At 45.3% G+C, this 27,188-nt stretch overlaps 1 protein-coding gene and 1 non-coding gene across 2 annotated transcripts in view; one reads left to right on the forward strand and one right to left on the reverse strand.

Moving 5' to 3' along the window:
- MET (MET proto-oncogene, receptor tyrosine kinase) overlaps window positions 1-27,188 on the forward strand; it is a 119,860-nt gene that overhangs the window by 49,133 nt on the left and 43,539 nt on the right. The window contains 2 exon segments of the mRNA NM_001242736.1: window positions 7,819-7,953; window positions 10,499-10,672. Of these exon segments, the coding sequence (NP_001229665.1) occupies window positions 7,819-7,953; window positions 10,499-10,672 (309 nt within the window).
- LOC114814836 lies at window positions 17,996-18,133 on the reverse strand. Its single transcript, XR_003762633.1, has one exon. It is a non-coding gene; the product is annotated as a small nucleolar RNA SNORA7 (small nucleolar RNA).

Genomic DNA, 27,188 nt, shown 5'->3' on the forward strand with positions numbered 1-27,188 from the left:
GTCTGCCGTGACCTTAGGCAAGTCATCTAACTTCTCTGTGCCACTATTTTTCTCATTTGAAAAGTGGGGTTAAAATATCTGTTCTTCCTTAGAGAGTGAAGCCCCTGATGAGACAGGGACTGTATCTAATCTGGTCATCCTGAATTACCTTGTATCTAAAACAACACTTAGCACAGGGCTTGGCAAAGAGTCAATACCATTATTACCATTATTGTTATTATTTTTTCTGTTGTTATTAATAAACAATCCTGTCCTCTTGCCCAAATCACCAAGATATTTGAAGAAAAAGGCAAGGATTTGAGACCAGATTATTCAGTTTGTCTGCCCAGCTCTATGATACATCATATCATATACTTGTCCTGTGGGGTGCCCCACCTTGTCTGGATTGTGTTTGGAAGAGAGAACCAGCCTTCCCTCCCCAGCACCGAAGAGAATCTAGGTTTTCTTTCCCATCCCCTTCCCCAGAGTCTGGGAGCACTGTGTGGGTAACATGGTTACTCAATGAGAAGGAATGCTGACCATCCGAAGAAACCCGGAATTCATAGAGAAAAGCATTCTTTTCATTTTCTATCAGGGGTTATTGGAGAGGAGATGTGGCTACTGATTAACTCCAGAGGTATTTGCAGCTGTGATCCTGCCACCTCCATCTATATGATAATACCCAGCATTAACCCAAAGAGTCAAAGCCCGTGGCTTGTGCCCTCCTGGATTCCAAGCATCTCCCACTTGTGGGTCACTCCAAGATCAAACCTTGCTTAAACCAGTAACCATCGAGCATCCAGTATGACCTGGCAGAAAGAGCCCAGGTCCTTTCCAGAAGAACCTGGGTTCTAATACCAGCTGTGCCACTTGTCTGCTGTGTGACCTTGAGCAAGTCACTTCACTTCTCTGGGCCTCAGTTCACTTATCTGAAAAATGGAAATTAAGATTGTGAGTCCCATGTGGGACAGGGACTGTGTCCAACCTGTATCTACCTCAGGACTTAGAACAGTGCTTGACACATAATAAGGGATTAATAGATGTTATTATTATTACTATTATTATCCCCAGGCCATTGAATCATATCCAAGAGAGGAACTCTCCTGCTGACTGTGCCTGTGCCCTTCAAGGAAATGTAGCTCCCTTAGCTAGAGTTACACTACCACCTTATCCCATATACCTTCCGCTTTTTCCCATGCATCTTCTCATCCAGTATCTCTTGTCGGAGTTACTTGAGAGCTCTAACTTTCCACTAAGACGGGAAACCCTCTGAAGAGTACTTAGCCGGACTGAGGACCAGTCCATCACTGCTGTGGTAAATACCAAGCCCCCAAGTGCCACTTCAGCGTTCAACCCCTAAAATCCCTTTTGCAATACATTCATCCTACCTAACGCTTCTTGCTCTACATCTGTTAATCAATCAATGGTATTTGTTGGGTGCTTACTGCCTGCAGAATACTGTACTTAGCACTTACAATATAAGAGAATTGGTAGAATTGCCCAAAGTGAGTTTACAGTTCAGAGGAGGAGACAGACATTAATATAAATAAACTAGTCACTGACCTAAACTGTCAGCTCACCCCCTTCCTACTTTAATTGATTTCCTACTACAACCCAGCTTCTGCTTCACTCCACTATCGCCAATCTACTCACTGTACCTCAATCTCATATATCTCACCCCCAAACTCTCGCCCATGTCCTGCCTCTGGCTGGAATGCCCTCCCCCTTCATGTCCGACAGTCAACTCTCCCCACTTTCAAAGTCTTATTAAAATCATGTCTCCTCCAAGAAACCTTCCCTGACTAAACCCTCGATTCCCCTATTCTTTCCTCCTCATCTCCTATGCACTTGAATCTGTACCCTTGTAAGTACTTGATACTCACCTCTTCTTCAGCCCCACAGCACTCTGTAGCTATCGGTCATTTATTTTAATATCTGTCACTCCCTCTAGCCTGTAAGCTCCTTGAAACAGAATAATAGACCTCGGAGATCCATTCTGAAAACAACACTCTGGTGTACACACTTCCACTCTCCACCCCTAGCACTAGACTGGGAATAGATCAATAGGTAGACAGTAGAAAGAAGAAATATTGCTTCCCTGAGCAGAGGGAAGCAGTAAGAGAATTCGGGTCTACTCCATTTATCAGTGTAAACTGAAGGCCCAGTGTGTGAGGGGCACATTGTCGGGTGCCTACTGTGTGCAGTGTACTCTATTGAACCCCTGTGGAGTGCAAAGCATTGTACCAGTGCCTACCGTGTTCAAGACAGTACTCAGGGTGATAGTGGTATGTGGAACAGTGTACTGAGTGTCTATTGTGTGCAGATCAGTATCCTGGCTACAACAAAAAAAAAGTGGCTGCCCTTCGTGAACTCTAAACTCCAGGCCAATTTGAGCAGATGTGAGTCGGGAGTCCCATCACCATGAGCCTCTGGCTCTGTCACCACCACTCCAGTCAACCTGGGGCCCAGATCCCCAGGAAAACCTTTTCCATCGTGGCGCTTGGGGGAATCGCATGGCAACCTGGATTCCCAGTTGGGCATAGTACTCAGAATACCTTTTCCCAAGCCCTGCCACTCTCCCACCTCTTCTGGAATAAGAAGACATTGTGCGGGCTATGCCTCTAGCCTCTTGCCCACCCCTTCACACCTCATGCCCACACCTCACACCGCACTAGGGCAGAACAGTCCCCAGACACTTAGAAGATATTTCTGGACACCCACCCTCCTTCCACAATTTGGGTCAGGCAGAGGTGTCACTCATGTTGCTCTGGTAACATAGGCCCTCACACAGGTACTTGAGCTTCAGTGACTCTTCATATTGTTATCATTATTATTATTATCATTAATAGATTGCTAAGCACTTTTACTATGTGTCAAGCACTGTTTTAAGTCCAGGGGGATATACAAATTAACCTGGTCTTTATAATATTAATAACGATGATGGTATTTGTTAAGCACTTACTATGTGCCAAGAACTGTTTTAAGCACTGGAGTAAGGTAATCAGGTTGTCCCACGTGGAGCTCACAGTCTTAATCCTCATTTTACAGATGAGGTAATTGAGGCACAAAGAAGTTAAGTGACTTGGACAGAGTCACCCAGCTAAGTGGTGGAGTTGGATTTAGAACCCATGACCTCTGACTCCCAAGCCTGTGCTCTTTCCACTAAGCCACACTGCTTCTCTGGCTTAGGAGAAAGCGCACAGGCCCGGGAATCAGTAGACCTGAGTTCTTATCCTGGCACTGTCACTTGCCTGCTGTGTGGCCTTGGGGAAGTCACTTAGCTTCTCTGCACCTGTTTTCTCACCTGTAAAAATGGAAACAAACTTTAGAGAAGCAGTGTGGCTTAAAGGCCTAGTGAGCCTGGAGTCAGAGGTTCTGGGTTCTAATTCCGGTTCTGCCATTTATCCGCTTAATGACCTTGGGTAGTCACTTCACTTCTCTGTGGATAAAAATGAGGATTTACTCCTTCCTATCTAGGCTGTTAGCCCCATATGGGATAGGGACCGTGTATAAGCTAATGTCCTTGTAGATACCCCAGTGCTTAGAACAGTGCTTGGCACATAATAAGCACTTAACAAATACCATAATTATGGTCATGATTATACCTGTTCTTCCTCTCAGTCTGTGAACCCCATAGGGGATAGAAACTCTAGACTGTGAGCTCGTTATAGGCAGGAATATGTCTCTGTTATATTGTACTCTCCCATGCGCTAACTACAGTGCTTTGCACACAATAAGTGCTCAATAAATACAGTTGAATGAACGAATGAATGAATGATATGTTTATATCGCATTTACCACAGTTCTTGACACAGAGTAAGGGCTTAACAGATTCCACAGTTTGCCACTACCAGCATAGCTTTGGGTCTGAGCTTCAGAGCTCCACGGTGTAGCTAAAAGAGTCAGCCTGGCTGCCAGAACTTCCTGGCTTGCTCTAAGGGAGTATAGTATCTAAGGTCCAGGGAAAATTGCATTCAGTAGATATTAAATAACACTTGACATTTCGAAGCCTCTCGATCCTTTTAAACTGCACTGCAGCCACCAGTTTGCTTCCTGTGTGGGGATAAATGGTAGATAGATAGATGAGAAGCAGTGTCCTTAGTGGGTAAAGCTTGGGTCTAGAATCAGAAAGAACTGGGTTCTAATCCCAGCTCTGCCAAGCTTGATGTGGGTAGGGACTATGTCTTATATTGTTGTGTACTCTCCCAAGTGCTTAGTAGTGCTCTGCACACAGTAAGCACTCAGTAAATGTGATTGCTTATCTGCTTTTTGTCTTGGACAAGTCACTTAACTTTTCTATGCCTCAGTTTCCTCAAATGTAAAATGAAGATTCAATACCTGTTATCCCTTCTACTTAGACTGTGAGCCCCTTGTGCGATGGAGACTGTGTCCAACCTGATTAATTGTATCTACCTCAGTGCTTGATTCACAGTAAGCACTTAACTAAAAATTATTATGAAGAAGAGGAGAAGGAAGAGGAGGAGGAAGAAGAATGTGCAAACATTCATTCAATCATATTTATTAAGAGCTCATTCTGTGCAGAACAGTCGGAATCAGCAGCAGAGATGAAATGACCCAGATGCTCTGCCAAATACCTGGATGACAATCACGAACTCAGTAGTGACGAGGCAGCATTTGGGATAAGTCAGACTTCGGGATGCCCAGAACTTTCCCTCTAGGCAAATGGACTAGCAGAGAACCCTGGTCTAGGTAGTCACTCCAGGGACAAGGGGACCACCGCTCCACAGCTTCTCGAGCTGGACTCACTACCTTGCTCATCCCAGGTCTCTAATAAAACCTAAAAGTTTCTAGTCTTCGTACTTTTTGTATCTGTATCCGTATGTGTATCCTCTGGAGTATAAACTCCTTGTAGGTAGGGAGCAGGTCTACCAACTCTGTTATGTTCTCCTCTGCCAAGTGCATAATACAGTGCTCTGCACACAGTAAGCACTTGATAAATGCCATTGATTGATCTGTTGCCAGCCCCCCCCTTACAACTCTATTTTAAGATTGTAAATACCATTGATGGATCTGTTGCCAGCCCCTCCTTACAACTCGTTATTTTAAGATTGTGAGTTCTCCAAGGGACAGGGACTGAGTCTAATTTCCAACTGTATACTCTTCCCCAGAACTTATTACAGTCCTCTGCACACAATTAACACTTTATAAATACTATTACCACTGCTACTACTACTATTATTATGAGAACCTAATGGAAAGAGAACAGGCCTGGGAGTCAGAAGCATCTGGGTTTTAGTCGTGACTGCCACTTCTCTGCTGTGACCGTGGGCAAGTCACTTCATTTTTCTGTGCCTCAGTTACCTCATCTGTAAAATGGGGATTAAGAGTGTGAGCCCCACGTGGGACAGGGACTGGGTCCAACCTGATATCCTTGTAACGACCCTGGAGCTTAGTGCAGCGCATGACACATAGTAAGTGCTTGACAAATACCACAGTTATTACTCTTATTAGACAGGGCTGGAAAGGCTATTGGCTATTATCAATCAGTCATAATTACTGAGCGCTTACTGGTGCCGAACACTGTACTAAGCACATGGGAGAGTACGGTATAACAGAGTTGGTAGACATTTTCCCTGCCCACTGTTATCTCTTAGGAGCTAGTCCTCTCACAGGTGGAAAAGACCTTAAATCCTTGTCCCCGTTTCGGGCCCACCCTCAAAACCGAAGTTTTGGCAGCCGAGTCCTTGGCAGTGTATGGTGGGCGAAGCATCTGGCAGCGTCAGGCTCACATCAAGGCTGTGGGATACCAACCTGCTTCCTCTCAGCCTGTCCTGTGAAATTCCCGCTAGCGCCTTGAGGATAGAGATCATGCCTACTGACTCTCTTGTGCTCTCCCAAGTGCTCTGCACAAATTAGGTGCTCTATAAACCCAACTGATTGATTTATTTCCCTAGACCCTCCCAAGGGTCTGTCCCAGAGTCGTTTCCAGAGAACCAGCCTGCTCTCCCTCCTCCATCTCCACCTGCTACATTTTTTTTTTAATGGTATTTGTTAAGTGCCTTCAATGTGCCAGGCACTGTACTAAAAGCTGGGATATTTTCAAGTTAGTCAGGTTGGACACAGTCCTTGTCCCACATGGAGCTCACAGTCTTAAACCCCATTTTACTGGTGAGGTAACTGAGGCACAGAGCAGTTAAGTGAGGTGCTTGAGGTCACAGAGCAGACAGATGGCGAGCCGGGATTAGAACCCAGATCCTTCTGACTACCAGGCCCGAGGTCTAACCAATAGGCAGTGTTGTGTCTCACTCTGCTGTTCCTTGGGGTCCCTGCAACCACAGCGCTGTCATGCTCTGAGTCGGTAAGGATGGAGAGGTCCACACAATCATTCAAGGGCTTTGGAGTCAGGGCTCATGAGTTCGAATCCCAGCTCTGCCACTTGTCGGCTGTGTGACTGTGGGCAAGTCACTTAACTTCTCCGTGCCTCAGTTCCCTCATCTGTAAAATGGGGATTAAGACTGTGAGCCCCACGTGGGACAACCTGATTCCCCTATGTCTACCCCAGCGCTTAGAACAGTGCTCGGCACATAGTAAGCGCTTAACAAATACCAACATTATTATTATTATTATTAATTGTAGTTATTGAGCGATTACTGTGTGCAAAGTACTGTGTAGGTGACCCCCCAATACCTGGTCAATGAGAATTCTTCCCAGCGACAGAGAGCCAGAATCAGGGACGGTTGCGATGGGGTCTGCCTACCGGTGCTCTCTTCAGCTACAAAGCTCCACATACCAGCTGGAGTCTGAGATGCGAGCTGGGAGGGTTGGGAATTTGCTTCCAAATTGCAGCGTAAGACAAACGTAGTGTGGGATTTGAATAGTTCAGCAAGGGCAGCAAATTGTTTCAAAGCAGGGTGTGGAGAATTTGGAGAGAATCCAGAGGAAAACAAAAACGATATACGTTTAGGAAAATAGGACCTTGGAGGAGAAGTTATAAAGGCAATTCAGGCTGGGAAAGAGAAAGTTGAAAGTTGAAACAGGGAGGGCGGGGTAAACAGTCTTGTAAGAATGCAATGAGTTGTTCTTCTCCAGGGAGGGTAGAAATGGGCTTCACATGCAGCCTGAGGGACTTGGATCCAAAATAAAGGGCTTCCTGAAGTACTTACTGCTTGTTTGACCTCAGAAGATGACGTTGTGCTTTCTCTACCCCTAGAGCCTGGTCTAGTGGCCTGAGCAGGGGGTTGGGAGCCCAGGAGTCAAGAGGCCTGGGTTCCAGCTCCAGATCTGCAAGTGTCTTGCTGTGTGACTGTGGCCCGGTGAGGACGGAGAGGTCCACACATTCAATTGTAGTTATTGAGCGATTACTGTGTGCAAAGTATTGTGTAGGTGACCCTCAATACATGGTCAGTGAGAACTCTTCCCAGCGACGGAGAGCTAGAATCAGGGAAGGTTGCGATGGGGTCTGCCTAAGGGTGCTCTCTTCAGCTACAAAGCTCCACATACCAGCTGGAGTCTGAGATGTGAGCTGGGAGGGTTGGGAATTTGAATCTCAAACTCTCTGAGCCTCAGTTTCCCCTTCTACAAAATCGGGAGAATAGTCTCTGCCTCTTCCTACCACACACAGATGGGGAGAGAAATAAGGTAAGTGATGGGAAAGCACTTTGGGAAAGTAAAAGCGGTCTTAAATTCCAGTTTTCTGTCTCTTGATGACAACAGATGGCTGTCTGGGGGAGGTGATTTTTCAGGCTGCTTCTCCCTCACCTATATGCTCTCCCTCACAGCTCCTTCCTTTCATCTATGGTGTTATGAGGTGACCTGTGTTTTGAGCGTTCCTGACCCTGGGCCATGTCAATTTTCTTGAAGCTTCTGTTCTCCCTTCAGGTTGTGATTTCTCGCTCAGATCCACCTTCCCCTCATGTGGATTTTCTTCTGGACAACCACCCGGTCTCCCCCGAAGTCATCGTGGTCAATTCTTCAATGCCAGATGGCTACACGCTGGTCATCACGGGCAAGAAGGTGAGACAGGGACTGCAAGCCTTGCTAGCCCCCAGCTTGTTTGAGGAGGGGAGGAGGTGTCCGTGTCCTATGCTTAGTTTGAGCATTTAACAAATCATCCAATTCTTCCTGAGAATTCCAGAGAACATTGGAAATCTATTTGCTAACCCTGAAGGACTGAACGGGAGGAAGGGATTTGGGACATTGTGATTCATGCCCTCCTTTCTGCTTTCTATTTCCCTATGAAGAAAAGAAAAATAAACCAAAATGAATATTAACCACTACAGTGGGGGGATCGTGGTCCTGAAAAGAGAGGCCAGGAAACTTAAATTTGAAACGGACTCCAAGTTCTTGATCCACATTCCTGGGACCCAAAAAATAGGGTGTGTGTGCTTACATTAGAATTTCCATAGAGTTAGGGTTTGCCTTCTAGCAACTCAGTGTCATTGAAAAATTTTTCTGTTTTTTTTGTTTTTAGACTGGAGATTCATATATAGGACAGTAGGCATTAGGAACAGCAGGAATTTTGAAACCCACAGTTTCAGAGATCAAATGCTAAGCGACAGTTTGGACTTTGTTCTCTGGCAGCTGAAGGAGCAAGTGGTGCCACTTGGTCGAATGTTCCAGTTAACTAAGAGTCCGGGCTGTTCTGGGAACCACCCTAAGAAGGAAAATTTGCTTAGTTCTACAGAGAGTCAGCGAGAAGCCCAGAATTAAGAATAAAGTTGTAGGAAACCATCCTAGTGCTGATTAGGCCTGGGCATTTAGTGGAAGGGCAGTCTAGGGGAAATGCTCTCTTACCTCTGGTGCTGAAGCTATTTCCTACTCACAGTGGCACCAAAAAAAGCAGTTTGGGCTTGTGGAAAGAGCAAAATACCAGAAATCAAGAGGAGTGGGTTCTAATTAATTAATTCATTCAATCGTATTTATTAAGCACTTACTGTGTGCAGAGCACTGTCCTAAGTGCTTGGGAAAGAACCATACAACAATGAATAGTGACATTCCTTGCCCACAGAGAGCTCACAGTCTAGAAGCGGGGAGATAGACATCAACATAAATAAATAAAATTACAGGTATAAACATAAGTGCTGTGGGGTTGGGGGGGGCAGGGGGAAGAGCAAAGGGAGGAAGTCAGGGTGATGCAGAAGGGAGTGGGAGATGAGGAAAAGTGGGGCTTAGTCTGGGAAGGCCTCTTGGAGGATATGTGCCTTCAATAAAACTTTGAAGTGGGGGAGAGTAATCCAAACTCCATCACTTGTCTGCTGTGTGACCTTGAACAAGTCACCTAAGCTTTCTTTGCCTCAGTTTCCTCATCTTTAACTAGTTCTCTCTTCCCCTCAGATGGTGAGCCCCATGTCGGACAGGGATTGTGTCTGTTCTGATTGTACTGTATCTACCCTATGCTTAGTACAGTGCTTTTGTACATAAAAAGCGCTCAGTAAATAGGATTGTAATATGATTGAATGCTTAGCACAGTGCCTGGGACACCCTAAATGCTTATTTAATCAATCAGTGGTATTGATGGAGCACTTACTGTGTGCAGAGCAATGCATTAAAGCACTTGGGAGAGTACTAAAGATTAGATGGACATTATCCCTGCCCTCAAGGAGGTAACCATTTAGTTGGGGAAACAGATGCTAAAATATATTGCAGATATGAAAGCAACATAGTATAAGGATATGCACATCTCCTCCAGGAGGCCTTCCCTGATTAAGCCCCTCTCCCCTCCTTTTCTCTTCCACTCCCTTCTGCGTCACCCTGACTTGCTCCCTCTTTCTTCCTCCCTCCCAGCCCAGCAGCCCTTATGTACATATCTGTCATTTATTTTTTATTTTAATATCTGTCTCCCCGCCTCTAGACTGTAAGCTTGTTGTGGACAGAGAGCGTATCTGTTTATTGTGGTACTGTACTCTCCCAAGCTCTTAGTACAGTGCTCTGCACACAGTAAGCACTTAATAAATACGGTGGAATGAATGAATAAGGATATGTACACAAGTAGTGTAGGGTTGGGAGTGGGGCTAATATCAAAGTGCTTAGGCGATACAGAATTAAGTGCCTAGGTGACACAGAAGGGAGGAAGAATAAGGTTTGGGAGATAAGAGACTAGATGTTTGCCTTCCTCAGCCTGCTCAAGACACCACTAGGTAGGGTTTTCGAGGAAGGCTCCAGGGGAACTCCATATAGCAGCCTCCTCTCTGCCCTGAGGAAGACTCAGACCTATCCTCTTTCCTGTAACCCCTCCCCCTGGGTGAAACCTTCCCAACAAGAAATCCATCCGCCATAATCACCGGTGTTTTTAAAGAAGAGCAGAAATGCCAACAGTTACTAGTTTTCCAGATGATAAAGGGACTGAAAGCACAGCACTGACTATATAATGCAGGCTTTACCCCACAGTGCTCTCTCTCACTGAGGAAAGAGATGAGTTGAATTCCTTTCCACTTAGAGAAATGGCAGGTGCTTTGGGAAAGACTGCAGCTTTTTCTCCATGCGCTTTGACTATGACTCAGAATCTCTCCTTTAATTTCTTTATCCTTTGTTTTGGGATGGTCGGGGCTCTTTTGAACAGATAACGAAGATCCCACTGAATGGCCTTGGCTGTGATCACTTCAAGTCCTGCAGGCAGTGTCTGTCGGCTCCCTCTTTCGTGCAGTGCGGTTGGTGTGACGACCGGTGCACTACTGCAGAGAAGTGCGATTATGGGCTGTGGACCCAAGACACCTGCCCACCCACAATTTTTGAGGTAAAATGGCACCAGTAATAAGATTCATTTCAGAGAAGGAGCATGGCCTAGGGATAGAACACGGTCGTAGGAGTCAGAAGATCATGGATTCTGATCCCGGCTGTGTGGGAGCTTGGGCAAGTCACTTTACTTCTCTATGCCTCAGTTACCTCATCTGTAAAATGGGAATTGAGACTGTCAGCCCCACTTGGGACAGGGATTGTGTCCAATCCAATTTGCTAGAATCTACCCTGGCGCTTAGTACAGTGACTAGCACATAGTAAGCGCTTAACAAATACCACTATTATTATCAGAGTGGATAATTATATCATTTCCAAACACATACCCCCACTGATCCTATAATCCTCTTTGGCGTTTCTGTACCACCTTGAGTTGGTTCATTTCATCTTTCCTGCCCGAGGGACTATATTCCGTTTAGGTGTCAGTGAATTCATATGGAAGTTTACATATGCATCTTATCTTTTTTTTGTTGGTATTTGTTAAATGCTTACTATGTGCCAGGCACTGAACTATTTGTCAGGGTAGATACAAGCTTATCATGTTGGATGCAGTCCGTGTCCCACGAGGGACTCACAGTATTAATACCCATTTTACAGATGAAGTAACTGAGGCACAGAGAAGTTAAATGACTTGCCCAAAGTCACACAGCAGATAAGTGGCATAGCAGGGATTACAATCCAGGTCCTCCATTGCCCATGTTGTAACCACTAGACCATGTTGCTTCTCAATTTGGATATGGATCGTCTGGATTACCTGGTTCATTGTGGGACCTAGGGGGAAAACCTCAGAAAAAACCTCCTCATAGGTGAGGAGACCTATGTTCTAACGCAAGCTCAGCCACATGACAGCTGTGTGACCTTGGTCAAGTCACTTCTTCATTTCTCTATGCGTCAGTATCCTCATCTGAAAAATAGGGATTAAAAACCTGTTCTCCATCCCACTGAGACTGTGAAGCCCATGTGGGACCAGGACTGTGTCCAATCTGAGTGTGTGGTACGTACCACAGTGCTTGACACATAGTTAGTGCTTACCAAATAATAATTACTAATTATGCAAATTATTATAATTATTATATAATTTATCTGTATCATTGGTCAAATTATCCAAATATTTCAGCAAAAAAAAAGTGTTCCAACCAAATACCTGAAGCCAGAGTTAATTTAGGGAGCCTAAATTACTCAGAAATTTGTTTGTCCAGACACAGATTATAACTGCTACAAAGAAGGCAATTTAAACCAGAAGAGGAGAGGAAAAGGAGGGGAAGGAGATGGGGAAAGGGAAAGAGGAGGACAGTGGGCAGGGTAAGGAGATGGAGAAGGAGAAGCAGCATGGCCTAGTGGACAGAGCATGGACCTGGGAGTCAGAAGGATCTGGGTTCTACTCCCAGCTTCACCTTGGGCAAGTCATTTAACTTCTCTGTGCCGCAGCTACTGCGTCTGTAAAATGGGGATAAATACTGTGAGCTCCGTATGGTTCACGGACTGACCATCCTGAGTAGCTTGTATCTACCTCAGTGCTTAGTAAGTGCCTGGCACATAACAAACGCTTAACAAATACCATAAAAAAAGTGGAAAGGGGAAGGGGAAAAAGAAGGAGGAGAAGAAGATAATGATAATGATGATGATGATGACTGAGGGTGGACAGAGTCTGTGAAGACAAATGTTGTTGCTAGAAAGAGATCCGGGTTGGTGACTCAGAGCTAATAGTAGGAGTCATCATGGTATTTATTGAGCATTCCCTGAATGCAATACCTCATACCAAGTGCTTGGGAAAGTGCAGGAGAAGCATGTCAGTTCTACCTTCACAACGTTGTTAAAATCCAGTCTTTTCTCTCCATCCAAACTGCCTCCACACTGATCGAAGCACTTATCCTATCCCGCCTTGACGACTGCATCTGCCTCCTCTCTGACCTCCCTGCCTCCTGTCTCTCCCCATTCCAATCCATACTTAGCTCTGCTGCCTAGATCATTTTTCTACAAAAACGTTCAGGCTATGTCTCCCCGTGCCTCAAGAATCTCCAATGGTTATCCATCTACCCCCTCATCAGACAGACACCCCTTACCACTCGCTTTAAAAAACTCAATTAGCTCTCCCCCTGCTACTTTACCTCACTGATCTCTTATTAAAGGGCCAGCTCGCACACTTTGCGCCTCTACTGCCAGCTTGCTCACTATGCCCCAATCTCATCTATCTTGCCAACAGCCCCTTTCCCTCATCCCCCTGCCTAACGTGCAGCTCCCTCCCCCTCCATATACAGGAGATCACCACTCACCCCACTTTCAAAGCCTTATTAAGGTTACATCTCCTCCAAGAGGCCTTCCCCAACTTAGCCCTCTTTTCCCCAGCTCCTTCTCCCTTCTACATCATCTTGCCCTTGGATCTGTGACCTTTGGCCACCCTCGGGCCCACAGCATTTATCTACACACCTATAAATTACATACTGCAAATTATTTATTTACATTGTCTGTCTCCCTGTCTGGACTGCAGGCTCTTTGTGAGCTGGAAACGTGCCTACCAACTCTGTTGTACTCTCCCCAGTGCTTAATAATGTTCTCCGCACGAAGCAAGCACTCAATAAATACCATTGTTGATGATGATGATGATGCATAATTGAGTGACATATCTGAGAAAGTGCCAAGGAACTGTATAAACATGTAAAAGCTGGAGGGGCTGATGATTTGATATGGTTTTATTATTTATATATTGAGGTGGTTATTGATATGGCTTTATTTTCATTAATGTTTATTATGATGTGACTTGGGGTTAGGGGAATTAATCAGGGAAGCCTTGTTGGAAGAGGTGGGATTAAAGAATGATTTTGAACATAATCAGAGATATGGTTAGTCAGATTAAAATAGGAAGGAGAGTTTTAGGGAGAATCAGGAATGAGATGGAAAGAGGTGGATGAGCCAAGAACAATTAGAAAGTTAGCTTGGGAGAAGCAGCGTGGCCTAGTGGCAAGAGCATGGGCTTGGGGGTTAGAGGATGTGGGTTCTAATCCCGGCTCCACCTCTTGTCTACTGCGCGACTTTGGGCAAGTCACTCATCTTCTCTGTGCCTCAATTATCTCATCTGTAAAATGTACAACCTGATTACCTTGTATCTACTCCAGTGCTTAGAACAGTGCTTGGCATATGGTAAGCACTTAACAAATGCCATTATTATTATTATTATTATGAAGAAGAAGAACTGGCTGGAGAGTAGTGGGTGAAGAGAGCTGACATGGAAGATGGGAAGCTCGGGTTGAAAGCCGTGAAGCTGATCGTGTGGAGTTTTTGCATGGTGCTGAGGAAAAGGGGAAGCTGTTTTCAGTTAGTGATGGTTAGAAGCCAGATTTGTACTAACTGCCTGGACATTTAACCAGATCATTTTGTATTAAGTGTGACACAATTATTGAGACCCAGTTGTTTCGCTGGGCAGTGAATGGGCTGAGGATAAATAGAGAGAGGGGGAAAAAGGGCGGGGGTGAGAAGGGGGGAAAGAGAGGTTGCACCTGCAAGCAAGTGACGGAGCTGGCAGCAGCATTTTTTTTTTTTGATCATTTGCTTTTCTGCCTAAGCAGTCATGTTCAAAGCTGAGTTTTCATTCTCTTATAAGTTTATTGACACATGCCTAATAGGAGCACAGTACTGGGAGTCAGGAGACCTGGGTTGCATTCCCAGTTACCCCACTTGCCTGCTGTGTGACCTTGGGAAGTCACTTCACTGCTCTGACCTCATATTCTTCATCTGTAAAATGGAGTTTAAATATCTTTTCTCCCTCTCCCTTAGACTGTGAGCCCCATATGCGTTGGGGACTGTGTCTGGTCTGATTATCCTGTGTCAGCCCCAGTGCTTAGAACAGTCCTTGGCACATAGTAAGTGCTTAATGAATACCACTGTTATTAGTAGCAGTATTAGAAGTTCATTAATACTTCTACTACTAATAATAAATTGGACTGCTCCTTCTAACCCTAGAAATCTGGAAGAAGAATTTCTCTTGGAAGAAGTTCTCTTCCAGGTAAGTCACCTCTCCTTCAGTTCAAAGGGGCCCACTCTGATATTTATAAAGAAGATGAAACATAAATTTAAAGGAGCCCCAGGATAGCGTTTCACTTTTAACATGCATCATGGGTAGCCAAATGGCAACTTCTGGATGATTGATACCAATTTGGTAGCAGGCCAAAGGCTCCACTGAGGCAGGTTTTCCCAAGAATTGAAACAAAGAAAAGGAAAAAGCTTTCGTTCAGACACGTGTGCATCTCAGAGCTCAACAAAAGCTGGTTGGAAACCCGCTACAGTTTACTGTCAACTTCTAGTGTGCTTAAATTTAAATCAAGCCATCGCTGTATCATTTAAGGGCATTTTTACACTCTTGCTATCATGTTTCTGGTCTAAATCGCAAAGGAGAGAGAGACGTGAAAGGGCGAACTGTCAGGGTCTTGGATATGGTACAGTGTTCTGGATTCCGAATCAACTCCTTTCTTTACTTTGCTGAAATGTAACTTTATTCTCTCTCCCATCCCCAATGACAACACATCTATCTGAAGCTCCTAAAAAGTTGAAATATAGCATTCAAAAATTGGTGGCCCTGGCTGAGTTGGAAGGGAAATAATGCAGCTGAGTCTAATAAATCCCTCTCAGTTCATAGTCATTAGGAAGATTTCACGCTCTGCTAGACTGTGACGCTGAACATTCTTACTGGCAAAAATAAAACAGATTATCCATCTTTTTCTGATCCACCTTAAAGCCCATGTGCCTGAAACTGAACTGGTGTTCATCATTCAACTCTACATAATCACAGGCCAACCTGCTCTGCAGGATTCATAAGATTCGAGTCTGCAGATCTCCCGGGATACTAGAGACCTAAAATTTCAGTAGCATCTGCCTTTTATTTTATTGTTTCCAACATATCGTCTGATCTCACGCTTAAAGAACATCCTAGGGTCGCTTTGAAAGCGACCAGGGTTTCTCAGGGTTTTGTGCTAGGTAATAATAGAGAAATTCAGCGTGTCATTGAGGTCTGGACTCAATTCAGGACCAGCCTACTCTTCTACTGTTTAGAGAGTCCGCTGCCCGGCAGCCATGGGGTATGTGATGGAGGTGCTTGTGGCCCTCATTATTATCAGGAGAGGAGACAGAATAGACATTTAAAATGTACATCGGCACACCACGTGACCTGATGTCTTTGCACATGTCATTTGATGAGAGAGCATGCCCACGTCACACGATCCTGGAGGATTTCTCCAGGGGGATTCCCGCTCCCTCCCACCCTCCCTGCACTCTCTCCACAGTTCATTCAGTCATATTTATTGAGTGCTTACTGTGTGCAGAGCACTCTACTAAGCGTTTGGGAGAATACAATATAAGAATAAGCAGATACATTTCCTGCCCACAATAAATTTCCACAGCCATTGCGCTCCCCTCTTGGGTCCGTATGAACTGTGTAAGCCCCCTCTAGTCTGTAAGCTCCCTGTGGGCAGGGAATGTGTTGGTTTACTGTTGTATTGCACTCTTAATAATGTTGGTATTTATTAAGCGCTTACTATGTGCCGAGCACTGTTCTAAGCTCTGGGGTAGACACAGGGGAATCAGGTTGTCCCACGTGGGGCTCACAGTCTTAATCCCCATTTTACAGATGAGGGAACTGAGGCACAGAGAAGTTAAGTGACTTGCCCACAGTCACACAGCCGACAAGTGGCAGAGCTGGGATTCGAACTCATGAGCCCTGACTCCAAAGCCCGTGCTCTTTCCACTGAGCCACGCTGCTTCTCCACTCTTCCTAGTGTGTAGTGCAGTGCTCTGCACACACTCAACACTCAATAAATACGATTGACTGATTGCTCCTGAGTAGGGGAACTTGCTAGCCGAAGCTATGGTGGAGGAGGCTTTGTGCTGAAAATGGGAAAAAGAACATAAAACACTCCTGGTCCCATATCAAGTGGTAGTATTGAGCAGTTGAGAATGTTCAACTGGAGATTGATAGTCTTATCCATATTTTTATTTTAATGTAATGTATTTTTAATGTATTTTTATTTTAATGTATGTCTCTTCCTGTAGACTGTAAGCTCCTTGTGGGCAAGGATTGGGTCTGCCAATTCGGTTGTATTGTATTTGCTGAAGGGCTCAGTACAGTGCTCTTAACGCAGTAAACTCTCAGGACATCCCATAGGTTGAATAATAGACCACCCAATCATTACCAGACAGGAGACAGACCAGCTGAAAACCAGGTTCTTCTTTGTAAAACAGAGTGTCCACTCCATTAGCATGTGGGACTTAGCACTGCATCTCTCCTCTATTTTGACCATTTCCTGAGTGATGATCAATCAGTAGCATTTACTGAACGCCTACTGTGTGCAGAGCACTGCACTAAGTGCTGAGATAGTACAATGCCAAAGAGTAGGTAGACATGATCCCTGCCCACGAGGATCTTACAGACTAGAGGGGGAGACAGACATTAAAATAAACTACAGATGGATAACAACAACAACAGTGGTATTTGTAAATCACTTACTATGTGCCAGGCACTGTACTAAGCGCTGGGGTGGTTGATGATGATGGTCATGATGATGGTATTTGTTAAGTGTTTACTATGTGCCAAGCACTGTTCTAAGCTCTGGGGTAGATGCAAGGTAATCAGGTTGTCCCATGTGGGGCTTACAGTCTTAATCCCCATTTTACAGATGAGGTAACTGAGGCACAGAGAAGTTAAGTGACTTGCCCAAAGTCCTACAGCTAATAAGTGGCAGAGCCAGGATTAGAACCCTGGACCCCTGAGTCCCAAGCCCGTACTCTTTCCCCTAAGCCACGCTGCTTCTCAAGTGCAGTATTGGGCTAAGGGCAGGAGTAAACATCAAAGTGCATAAGGGGCCAAGACCCAAGTGCAGAAGGAAGGACTAAGACAGAGAAGCAAGGGCTTAGTGGGGAAGGCTTTTGGGAGGAGATGAGAATTTAATAGGACTCTGAAGATGGGGAGAGTGGTGGACTGTCTAATATGAAGAGGGAAGGAGGTCCAGGCCAGAGGGAGGACGTGGGCAAGGGGTCGGTGGATAGGAAGAAGGGATGGAGGTAGAGAGAGAAGGTTGGGTTAGAGAAGCCATGTGAGCAGGTTGGCTTGTGGTCTTGTCTTATGCCGTCGAGTCATTTTCAACCCTTAGCGACGCCATGGACGCATCTCTCCCAGAACGCCCCACCTCCATCTGCAATCGTTCTGGTAGTGTATCCATAAAATTTTCTTGGTAAAAATATGGAAGTGGTTTACCATTGCCTCCTTCGATGCAGTAAATTTGAGTTTTCACCCTTGATTCTCTCCCATGCTGCTGCTGCCCAGCACAGGTGAGTTTTGACATGTAGCAGATTGCCTTCCACTTGCTAGCCACTGCCCAAGCAAGAAACGGAATGGATATGTCTCTACCAGACTCTCCCTCCTATAGTCGAGACTGGTAGAGTACTGGAAACTCTCCAGGTGTGACCCTGAAAGGGGCTGATTGTAGTAGGATATCGGAAAGGAGGATGTGTTCTGTCTGACAATGACTCCCCAATCATAAATTCATTTTCACAGTTTTCAGATCTTTTCTTTGGATTCACTGTCTGAGAACCTCTAAGAAGTGTTAAGCTGAAATCAGTTTCCTTATTGAAATGATTTCCATCTACCATTTGGAGGGGACATGCATTTGTTGTCATTGATGACTTGAGAATTCCGAGAGAGGGGAGATTCTTTGAAATGAGTACATGTAGCAAGCAGATCTGAAGCAGATCAAGGCCTCATTTAAGAAATATCTATCATCTAGCAGAATCTGAAGACTAGAGTCAAAGGCCTAATGAATGGATTTTCTGAGCAAAAGCTTCAATCTTTGAAACTGCTGCAGCCCCCTGTAACTCTGTAGTTCCTGGGGGCATGAGTTGTGAACCTAAATCCACTCCACGCTGCAGTAGGCAAGAATCAATGAATCAACTCAAGTAGTTTCCCTAACTCCACGCCCTTGACCTCATCTTCCACTAATCACCATCTCCAAACTGAGTCATTTGCTGACCTGACTGGAAATTTCCCCACAAAAATTCTTGCTCCCGTTCTTGCAGTGGTAGAAATGGCAATAATAATAATAATAATGTGGTATTTGCTAAGTGCTTCCTATGTTTCAAACACTGTACTAAGCCCTGGGGTGGTCCCAAGCAAATTGGATTGGACACATTCCCCGCCCCACATGGGGCTCACAGTTTCAATCCCCATTTTACAGATAAAGCCCAGAGAAGTGAAGTGACTTGTCCAAGGCTCACACAGCAGACAAGTGGCAGAGACAGGATTAAAACCCATGACCTCTGACTCTCAGGCCCATGCTCTATCTACGATGCCATGCTGCTTCCACGAGGGGTCAGTGAGTACAATGAGCTGTACCAAGACGTTGGGAAGTCCAAAACAAGGATGTGAACACTTAACTAAGACATATTCACTGCTAATTTTTCAGGTCGAGAAGCTCTTATCGTGACTGTAAGGCTTAGTATGTAAGATCCCCTAGCCCTGGTTTTCCAGCTGGTGAGTTCCACATTCACTAGAGAACTTGGTAATGAGGATCAAACTGAGAAGATAATGATTTTACTCTGGAGGATTTTCCTGCATCATTACAATTGTTAATGTAGACATGGCCTTTGAGTGGTATTCCATTTAGACTCCGGTATAAATTACGTAATGCTCCTTGTTTTATTTTTCCTATGCATTTTCAGAGGTCCATCAGGCCTGATTCCTCCATTAATTTGAACTGTCTCCGGAGTTTCCTCCAGCAGAAAGTTTCACTGGGTTGAACAGAGTGGTGATGATTATGATCACACCATCTTGGTGTTTATTTGGGCACCTACTGTGTGAAGAACTCTGTCATGGGCATTTGGGAGCATACAGTGAAAATGAAATATGTCATCCCTGCCTTTCAGGGAACTATAATTCAGGAAATGTATTGAGTCGTGGAACCGGGAGGTGGTGGGAAGGAAGCAGCATTGTCTAGTGGATAGAACGTGGGCCTGGGAGTCAGAAGGACTTGGGTTCTAAACCAGGCTCCATCACTTGTCTGCTGGGTGACCTTGGGCAAGTCACTTCACTTCTCTGGGCCTCCATTACCTCATTGGTAAAATGAAGATTAAGACTGTGAGCCCCATATTGCACATGGACCAAGTCCAAAATTATTAGCTTGTATCCACCCCAGCATTTGTGCCTGGTACATTCTAAGTACTTAAATACTATCATCATCATCGTCATCAGGGAAGGATACTTGTATCCCTGGGATCAAGTGGTTGATCCCACCTGAAACCTGAGTCTCAAGGATCAAGAATCCCTGTAGGGTTGATACACTTGGATCCCTAGAGTCTAGGATGGCTTAGGTCACACAAAATCTTTGGAGCCCTTGCAGGTACTAATTCTGACCAAGATGAGCTAGTGAGTGGAGAGGACACAGGTTTCCTGGGTCCCCTAAGAAGGGGATTGGAGGGGGCAATCAGGGAAATTCTGGGACCTCAGCTTTCTTGCTTTAGGTAATCCCACAGACATGAATTTCTACTTCCAAATAGGAGGACAGCATTTGACTAGAAGGAGCAGGTGGGACATCTTTGCTATAAGATTTCCCAACCAGTAGTGAAGAGTCTAAAGATTAAAGCCACCAATTGCCGTCGTCGTTGAGCTCCAGGGCCCTGATGATGGTGTGGGGAGAAAATTGAATGAATTAAGTGAGCATATGGAATTTGTTTTTTGTTTTGTTTTTGTTTTCATGGTATCTGTTAAGTGTTTATTATGTGTCAAGCAGTGTTCTAAGCCCAAGGGTCTTGTCTTGTCTCACACTGTCGAGTCATCTCCAACCCGTAGCGACTCCGTGGATACATCGCTCCCAGAATGCCCCACCTCCGTCAAGGTTCAGCCTTGTTTAGCCTTGAACTAAGTTGGGAGGGTGAGGAGGTTCTGCTCGTGCTAAGTCATTCAATCAATCAATCACCATCCTATTATTAATAGGAATAATAATGGTATTTGTTAAGTGCTTACTATGTGCCAGGAACCGTACTAAGCACCGGGGTGGATACAAGATACAAGTAAGTTGGAGACAGTCCCTTGTCCCACATGGGGCTCACAATCTCAATCCTCATTTTACAGATGAGGTAACTGAGTCACAGAGAAGTGAAGTGATTTGCCCAAGGTCACACAGCAGACACGTGGCGGAGCTGGGATTAGAACCCTTTACCTTCTGACTTCCAGGCCTGTGCTTTATCCACTGTGCCATGCTGCTTCTCTGCTATTCTTACACTCTACTATTTCCCTTATCTCTCATCTGTTTTCATGTCTGCCTCCCCCTGTAAACTGTAAGCTCCTTGTGAGCAGGGATTGTGTCTACCAACTCTGTTGTATTATACTTTCCCCAGGGCCTACTATAGTGCCCTGCACAATATAAGCACTCAGTAAAATACCACTGATTGATCAGTTGTTTGGTTGCTTACTGTGTGCAGAGCACTGTATTAAGCACTTGAGAGAGTATAATGCGGTAGAGTTTGTAGACATGATCCCTGCCCACAGGGAGCTTACAATCTAGTGAGATTGTCTTGTCTCATCTGATGCTGTCGAGTCGTCTCCAACCCATAACGACTCTATGGGCACATCTCTCCCAGAACGCCCCACCTCCATCTGCAGTCGTTCTGGTAGTGTATCCATAGAGTTTTCTTGGTAAAAATCTGGAAGTGGTTTACCATTGCCTCCTTCCGCGTAGTAAACTTGAGTCTCCACCCTTGCCTCTCTCCCATGCCACTGCTGTCCAGCACAAGGGAGTTGTGACTAGCCACTGCCCAAACTAGGAATGGAATGGGTATGCCTCTGCTTGACTCTCCCTCCCATAGCTGAGACCAGTAGAGAGCTGGAAACTCTCCAGGTGCAACCGTGAGAGGGGAGTGAGATTGTAGTAAGTAGTAAGATTGTACAACGTCAGTCTCTCCTCTGGCATTCACCCTGAGGTACCTTCCATCTCTCCAAGGCTGAGCTGCTCCGAAGAAACCCCTACGCCGTTGGGTGGACTCAGACAGCTGCACACGGTCAACATCAGCTTGGGGCAGCTGTTTCCGGGCTTTGGGGGGGCGGGATCGGGGGGCAAGGGGGAGAGCCCGATTAGAATAGGGAACGGCAGCTGCAGCACCGCCTCGGGCTGAATCCGTCCTGGGAGAGTTAAGATGTCTTGCTCTATCCCCCCGGATTTCTAACATAATAATGAAAGGATTCCTCCGGCGGTTTGCCTGTACAGCCCAAGATGGAAGAGGTAGCCCTCATGAAAGGCCCAACTGTGTAATGGATTTTATGGGGGGAAATAGCTATCACTCGAGCATTAATCCTGAGACTCTTAGGGGTTTGGAAACAAGTGTAAGTTAAAACTTTTGTTTGCAATTGTTTACTCGTGCGAGACGGGAATGTTTGCAAATTTCATTTGTGTTAAAAGCCCATATAAATTCTGAAGGTCTAGCGTTTCTTCTCAACTTTACTGGCTGGGGGCTTAGCAAATGCCTTCGCTGGTGTGGGTATAAGGTCCAGAGCCCTGCAACTGTTTTCCCACCATTGTTGTATTTTACAGCACAATTTACAATACCTACCTCCCCTCCCCCTCCTCTGCAGAATGAGCACTTCCTTTCTAGATTGTCACCCAGCTTCTGAGGGGGACCTTATTTTTAACTTAGAAATTGACGATAAAAGAATTCCAGTTCGGCTGAAGAGAAGTCGTCCTGGAAGAGACTGCCAATTCTCCAGGCACAGTCCGATTTCCACTCTGACGAAGTTTCCTCACTGTGCCTCGTTCTCATCTCTCTCTCCTCCTATTCCTTGCTCATATCTTCCCTCCTGCCTGGAACTCCCTCCCCCTTCATATCCAGCAGGCCACGGCTCTCCCCATCTTCATAGCCCTTCTGAAATCATATCTCCTCCAGGAGACCTTCCCTGATTACTCTCTCATCACCTCACCCTATATTCCGAACAGGGTTTTCTGCACTTCCAAGTCATCTAAGCACTAAGGAACTCACAACTCCAGGAACCCTTATGTACATATCTTTATACTTGCTTCTATCTGTAATTTATTTTAGTCCCTGATCCCTCCTAGTCTATAAGCTTCTTGAGGGCAAGGATCAAGACTATTACTTATAAAGTATTTGCCCAAGTGCCTAGTACAGTACTCTGCATACTATTGATATTACCTGCCATTGACGGAGTGATTTGACACTTTGGCTATAAATGGTGTTAGCAACAGGCTTCAGTCACTTCCAGATTCTCTGTGGGGGCCTGGGAGTTTTGGGACCTACTGCTACTGACATAATAATTGCCCCTTGAATTTGTCAAACACTTTCGCAATGAATATTTTATTTTACCTTCACAACATCCCTCCCATTATTGTTCTCCCCATTTTACAGTTGAGGAAAGTAAGTCCCAGAAGGATTCAGCAACTTTCCCAAGATCACACAGTGGGTTAGTGGCAGAGCTGGAACCTAAGATTCCAACATCTCAATCCTATTCACTTGTCAGTCAACCACACTGCCTCAAAGGGAACCCCTTGTCCATTTAGCTTCCCAAAATAAAATATTACAGAAAAGGTTGAGGATAAAAATCAGAAAACCTCTAGAAGCAGTTCAGGCCTGGGAGTCAGAGGACCTGGGTTCTAATTCTGCCTCTGCCCCTTACTTGCTGTGTGACGTTGGGAAAATCACTTAACTTCTCTGGGCTTTGGTTTCCTCAATGGTAAAATGGGGATTCAATCCTCCTCCTTCCAACTTAGACTGTGAGCTCCATGTGGGAGAGAGAGTGCTTCCAACCTGATAAGCTTGTACTTACCCCGGCATTTAGAACAGTGCTTGACACATCGTAAGTGCTTAACAAATACCAGTCAAAACAAAACACAACAAAAAGTGTTGGCTTAGTGGAAAAAAGCATGAGTCTCTTGGCTCTGGCCCCAGTTCTGCCACTGGTCTTCTGTGAGACCTGACTAACTCACCAGCAGACTGACTCACCAGCCAAAGCAACCCACTGTTGCCATCTCCATATGAAGCAGTGTGGCCTTCTGGAAAGAGCTGGGGCCTGGGAGTCAGAGGACTTGGGTTCTAATCCTCGATCTACCACTTTTTTTTTTTATGACATTTGTAACTATATGCCAAGCACTCTTCTAAACTCTGGGGTAGATACAAGGTAATCAGGTTGGTCACCATCCCGGTCCCACATGGGGCTCACAGTCTAAGTAGGAGGGAGAACAGGTATTGAATACCCATTTTACAGGTGAGGAAACTGAGGTACAGAGAAGTTAATAATAATAATGTTGGTATTTGTTAAGCGCTTACTATGTGCAGAGCACTGTTCTAAGCACTGGGGTAAACACAGGGGAATCAGGTTGTCCCACGTGGGGCTCACAGTCTTAATCCCCATTTTACAGATGAGGGAACTGAGGCACAGAGAAGTTAAGTGACTTGCCCACAGTCACACAGCTGACAAGTGGCAGAGCTGGGATTCGAACTCATGAGCCCTGACTCCAAAGCCCGTGCTCTTTCCACTGCGCCACGCTGCTTCTCACAAGTAACTTGCCCCAAATCACACAGCAGGTAAGGGCAGAGCCAAGGTTAGAACCCAGCTACTCTGACTCATAGGCCAATGCTTTTTCCACTAGGCCACGCTGCTTCCCACTTAACTGTGTGTGACCTTGAGCAAGTCATTTAACTTCTCTGCTCCTCAGTTATCTACACTGTAAAATATGGATGAAGACTGTGAATGCTATGTGGGACAGGGACTATATCCAACCCAATTATCTTCTATCTAACCCAGTGCTTATTACAGTGCCTGTCGCATAGTAAAATGCTATCCTCAGTTATCTACTCTGTAAAATGGAGATTAAGACTGTGAGCCCCACGTGGGACAGGGATTGTGTCCAACCCAATATCTTGTATCTACCCCAATGCTTAATACAGTGCCTGGCACATAGTAAGTGCTTAACAGATACCATAAAAAAAATGAACATCATCCTCACCATCATCATCTTCCTCCAAAAAAAAGTTTATTGAGTTCCCCTATGAATGCAGCACAGTGCTGAGACCCTCACAGAGTTAAACAGTAATGGTCCTTGCCCTCTAGCAACATGCCTTCAAAAATAGCTCACCTGGGTGGAGGCCAGCGGGCACTGGAGAGGGCAGGCAGCTAAGTGTGATAATGTGCGACCATTGAACCAAAACCCAGATTAAAAAGTGATGTTAGTAGGAAGGGAGATCACGGCCTCCCTGAAGAGAACCCCACCCATTACAGGTGCCCTAGTGTGAAATGTGACCATCAGGAGACAAGTCAAAAAGGGGAGGTGGCCGGGTCGGGGGTCCACAAGGGGTGTTCCAGAGGGATCTAGACCAACCCAGACCACCCTCCCTGGCCTTGTGAGGGGGATGCCTGCTCACTGTTTGACCCAGTGAAAATTCCAGGCTTCCTTGATGAGGTGCAGAGCCCGCCCAAGTTTCAGTCAGCACCCCCCAATCTCCACCTTCATGTAGAATGACGATCCACTGAAGGGCTCCTTTGGGCAATCAACGTATCATGTGGAAATGGGGGACGGTGGTGGGTGAAGGGAATCCTGAACTCTCGGGACTATTTTTTCTTGGTCTGTGCCTTAATAATAATTATTATTATGGTATTTGTTAAGTGCTAACTATGTGCTGAGCACTGTTCTAAGTGCTGGGATAGATACAAGGTGATCAGGTTGGCCCACGGGGGGCTCACAGTTTTAATCCCTATTTTACAGATGAGGTAACTGAGGCACAGAGAAACAGAGAAGTTAAGCGACTTGTCCAAGGTCACACAGCAGACAAGCAGCAGAGCCGGGGTTAGAACCCATGTCATCAGACTCTCAAGCCCGTGCTCTTTCCACTAAGCTGTGATGCTTCTATATAATATATTATAAACATTTCTTTATATTAATGTCTGTCTCCCCATCTAGACAGAATACTCGATGTGGGCAGGGAATGTGGCTGTTTATTTTTATATTGTACTTTCCCAAGAGTTCAGTACAGAGCAGTGCACACAGCAAGCGCTCAGAAAGTATGATTGACTGACTGATCAACTGATTAGATTATGAGTCCCAAGGGGACAAGAAGGATATCTGATCTGATGATCTGGTCTCTATCTCAGTGCTTTGCATAGAGTTTAGCACATATCGATCAACAACATTAGAAAAAGCATACCATTCCGAGTTCTAACCTGAACAAAAACAAAAGACAGAATGTGACTACTCTCTAAAACCTCAACATGCTTGCAGCTGGCACATGGCCTGTATTTTGGTTCACTACTTCTTTAGAAGCAGCGTGGCTCAGTGGAAAGAGCCCGGGCTTTGGAGTCAGAGGTCACGAGTTCAAATCCCAGCTCTGCCACTTGTCGGCTGTGTGACTGTGGGCAAGTCATTTAACTTCTCTGTGCCTCAGTTCCCTCATCTGTAAAATGGGGATTAAGACTGTGAGCCCCACGTGGGACAACCTGATTCCCCTGTGTCTACCCCAGCGCTTAGAACAGTGCTCGGCACATAGTAAGCGCTTAACAAATACCAACATTATTATTATTAGAGAAACATAACAGAGGTGGAGATGGTACAGAAGAGGCCAGAACAGGAACAATGTCCACCTGGCACCTACCCAAAATGGAGACCGTCTGAAAGGCGTAGCTGGATTTGTCTCCTGGCTGCAGCTATTCAATATTCAATAGTATTTATTGAGCATTTACTCTGTGCAGAGCACTGTACTAAGCACTTGGAATGCACGATTCGGCAACAGACTCTGAGCCCTGAGATCCCTGAAGCTTTACTCTTCTAGCTACAGACCTTTAATGCTTCTTGTATGGTTCTGTAGTTTTAAGGAGCTATTCCTTTCCTCACATTTTATATTGTTTTGATGTTCTCATTGTTTTATCTTTGCTTATGTGCCTGTCACCAATCCCCTCGCCCCATTTTCTCTTAGACTTGAACCCCTTGAGGCCCTGAGGTGGTGTTTAATTCACATCCATGTATTCTTTCCCAGTGCATGTATTCTTTCCCATGTATTCTATCCCATTCTTTCCCATGTATTCTTTCCCTATAGTACATTGAACACAGTGAGTGTTAATAATTATTATTTTTGCTACCATTACTATTACTAAGAGCACACGCTGGGGTGTCAGAGGTCGTGGGTTCTAATGCCGGCTCCTCCACTTGTCAGCTGTATGACTTTGGGCAAGTCGCTTAACTTCTCTGTGCCTCAATTACCTCATAATAATAATGGTATTTGTTAAGTGCCTACTGTGTGCCAAGCACTGTTCTAAGCACTGAAGTGGATACAGGCAAATCAGGTTGGACATCTTAAAAATGGGGATTAAGACTGTGAGCCCCACCTGGGACAACTTGATAACCTTGTATCTCCCCCAGCGCTTATCACAGTGCTTGGCACATAGTAAGCACTTAACAAATACCATCATTATTACTATTACTAGTACTACTACTATTATTATTATTACTACTACTACAAGGATAAAGAAGATGATCCAGGGAATG

Source organism: Ornithorhynchus anatinus, chromosome 10 (assembly GCF_004115215.2).
Source record: "Ornithorhynchus anatinus isolate Pmale09 chromosome 10, mOrnAna1.pri.v4, whole genome shotgun sequence".
Classification (NCBI taxonomy): domain Eukaryota; kingdom Metazoa; phylum Chordata; class Mammalia; order Monotremata; family Ornithorhynchidae; genus Ornithorhynchus; species Ornithorhynchus anatinus.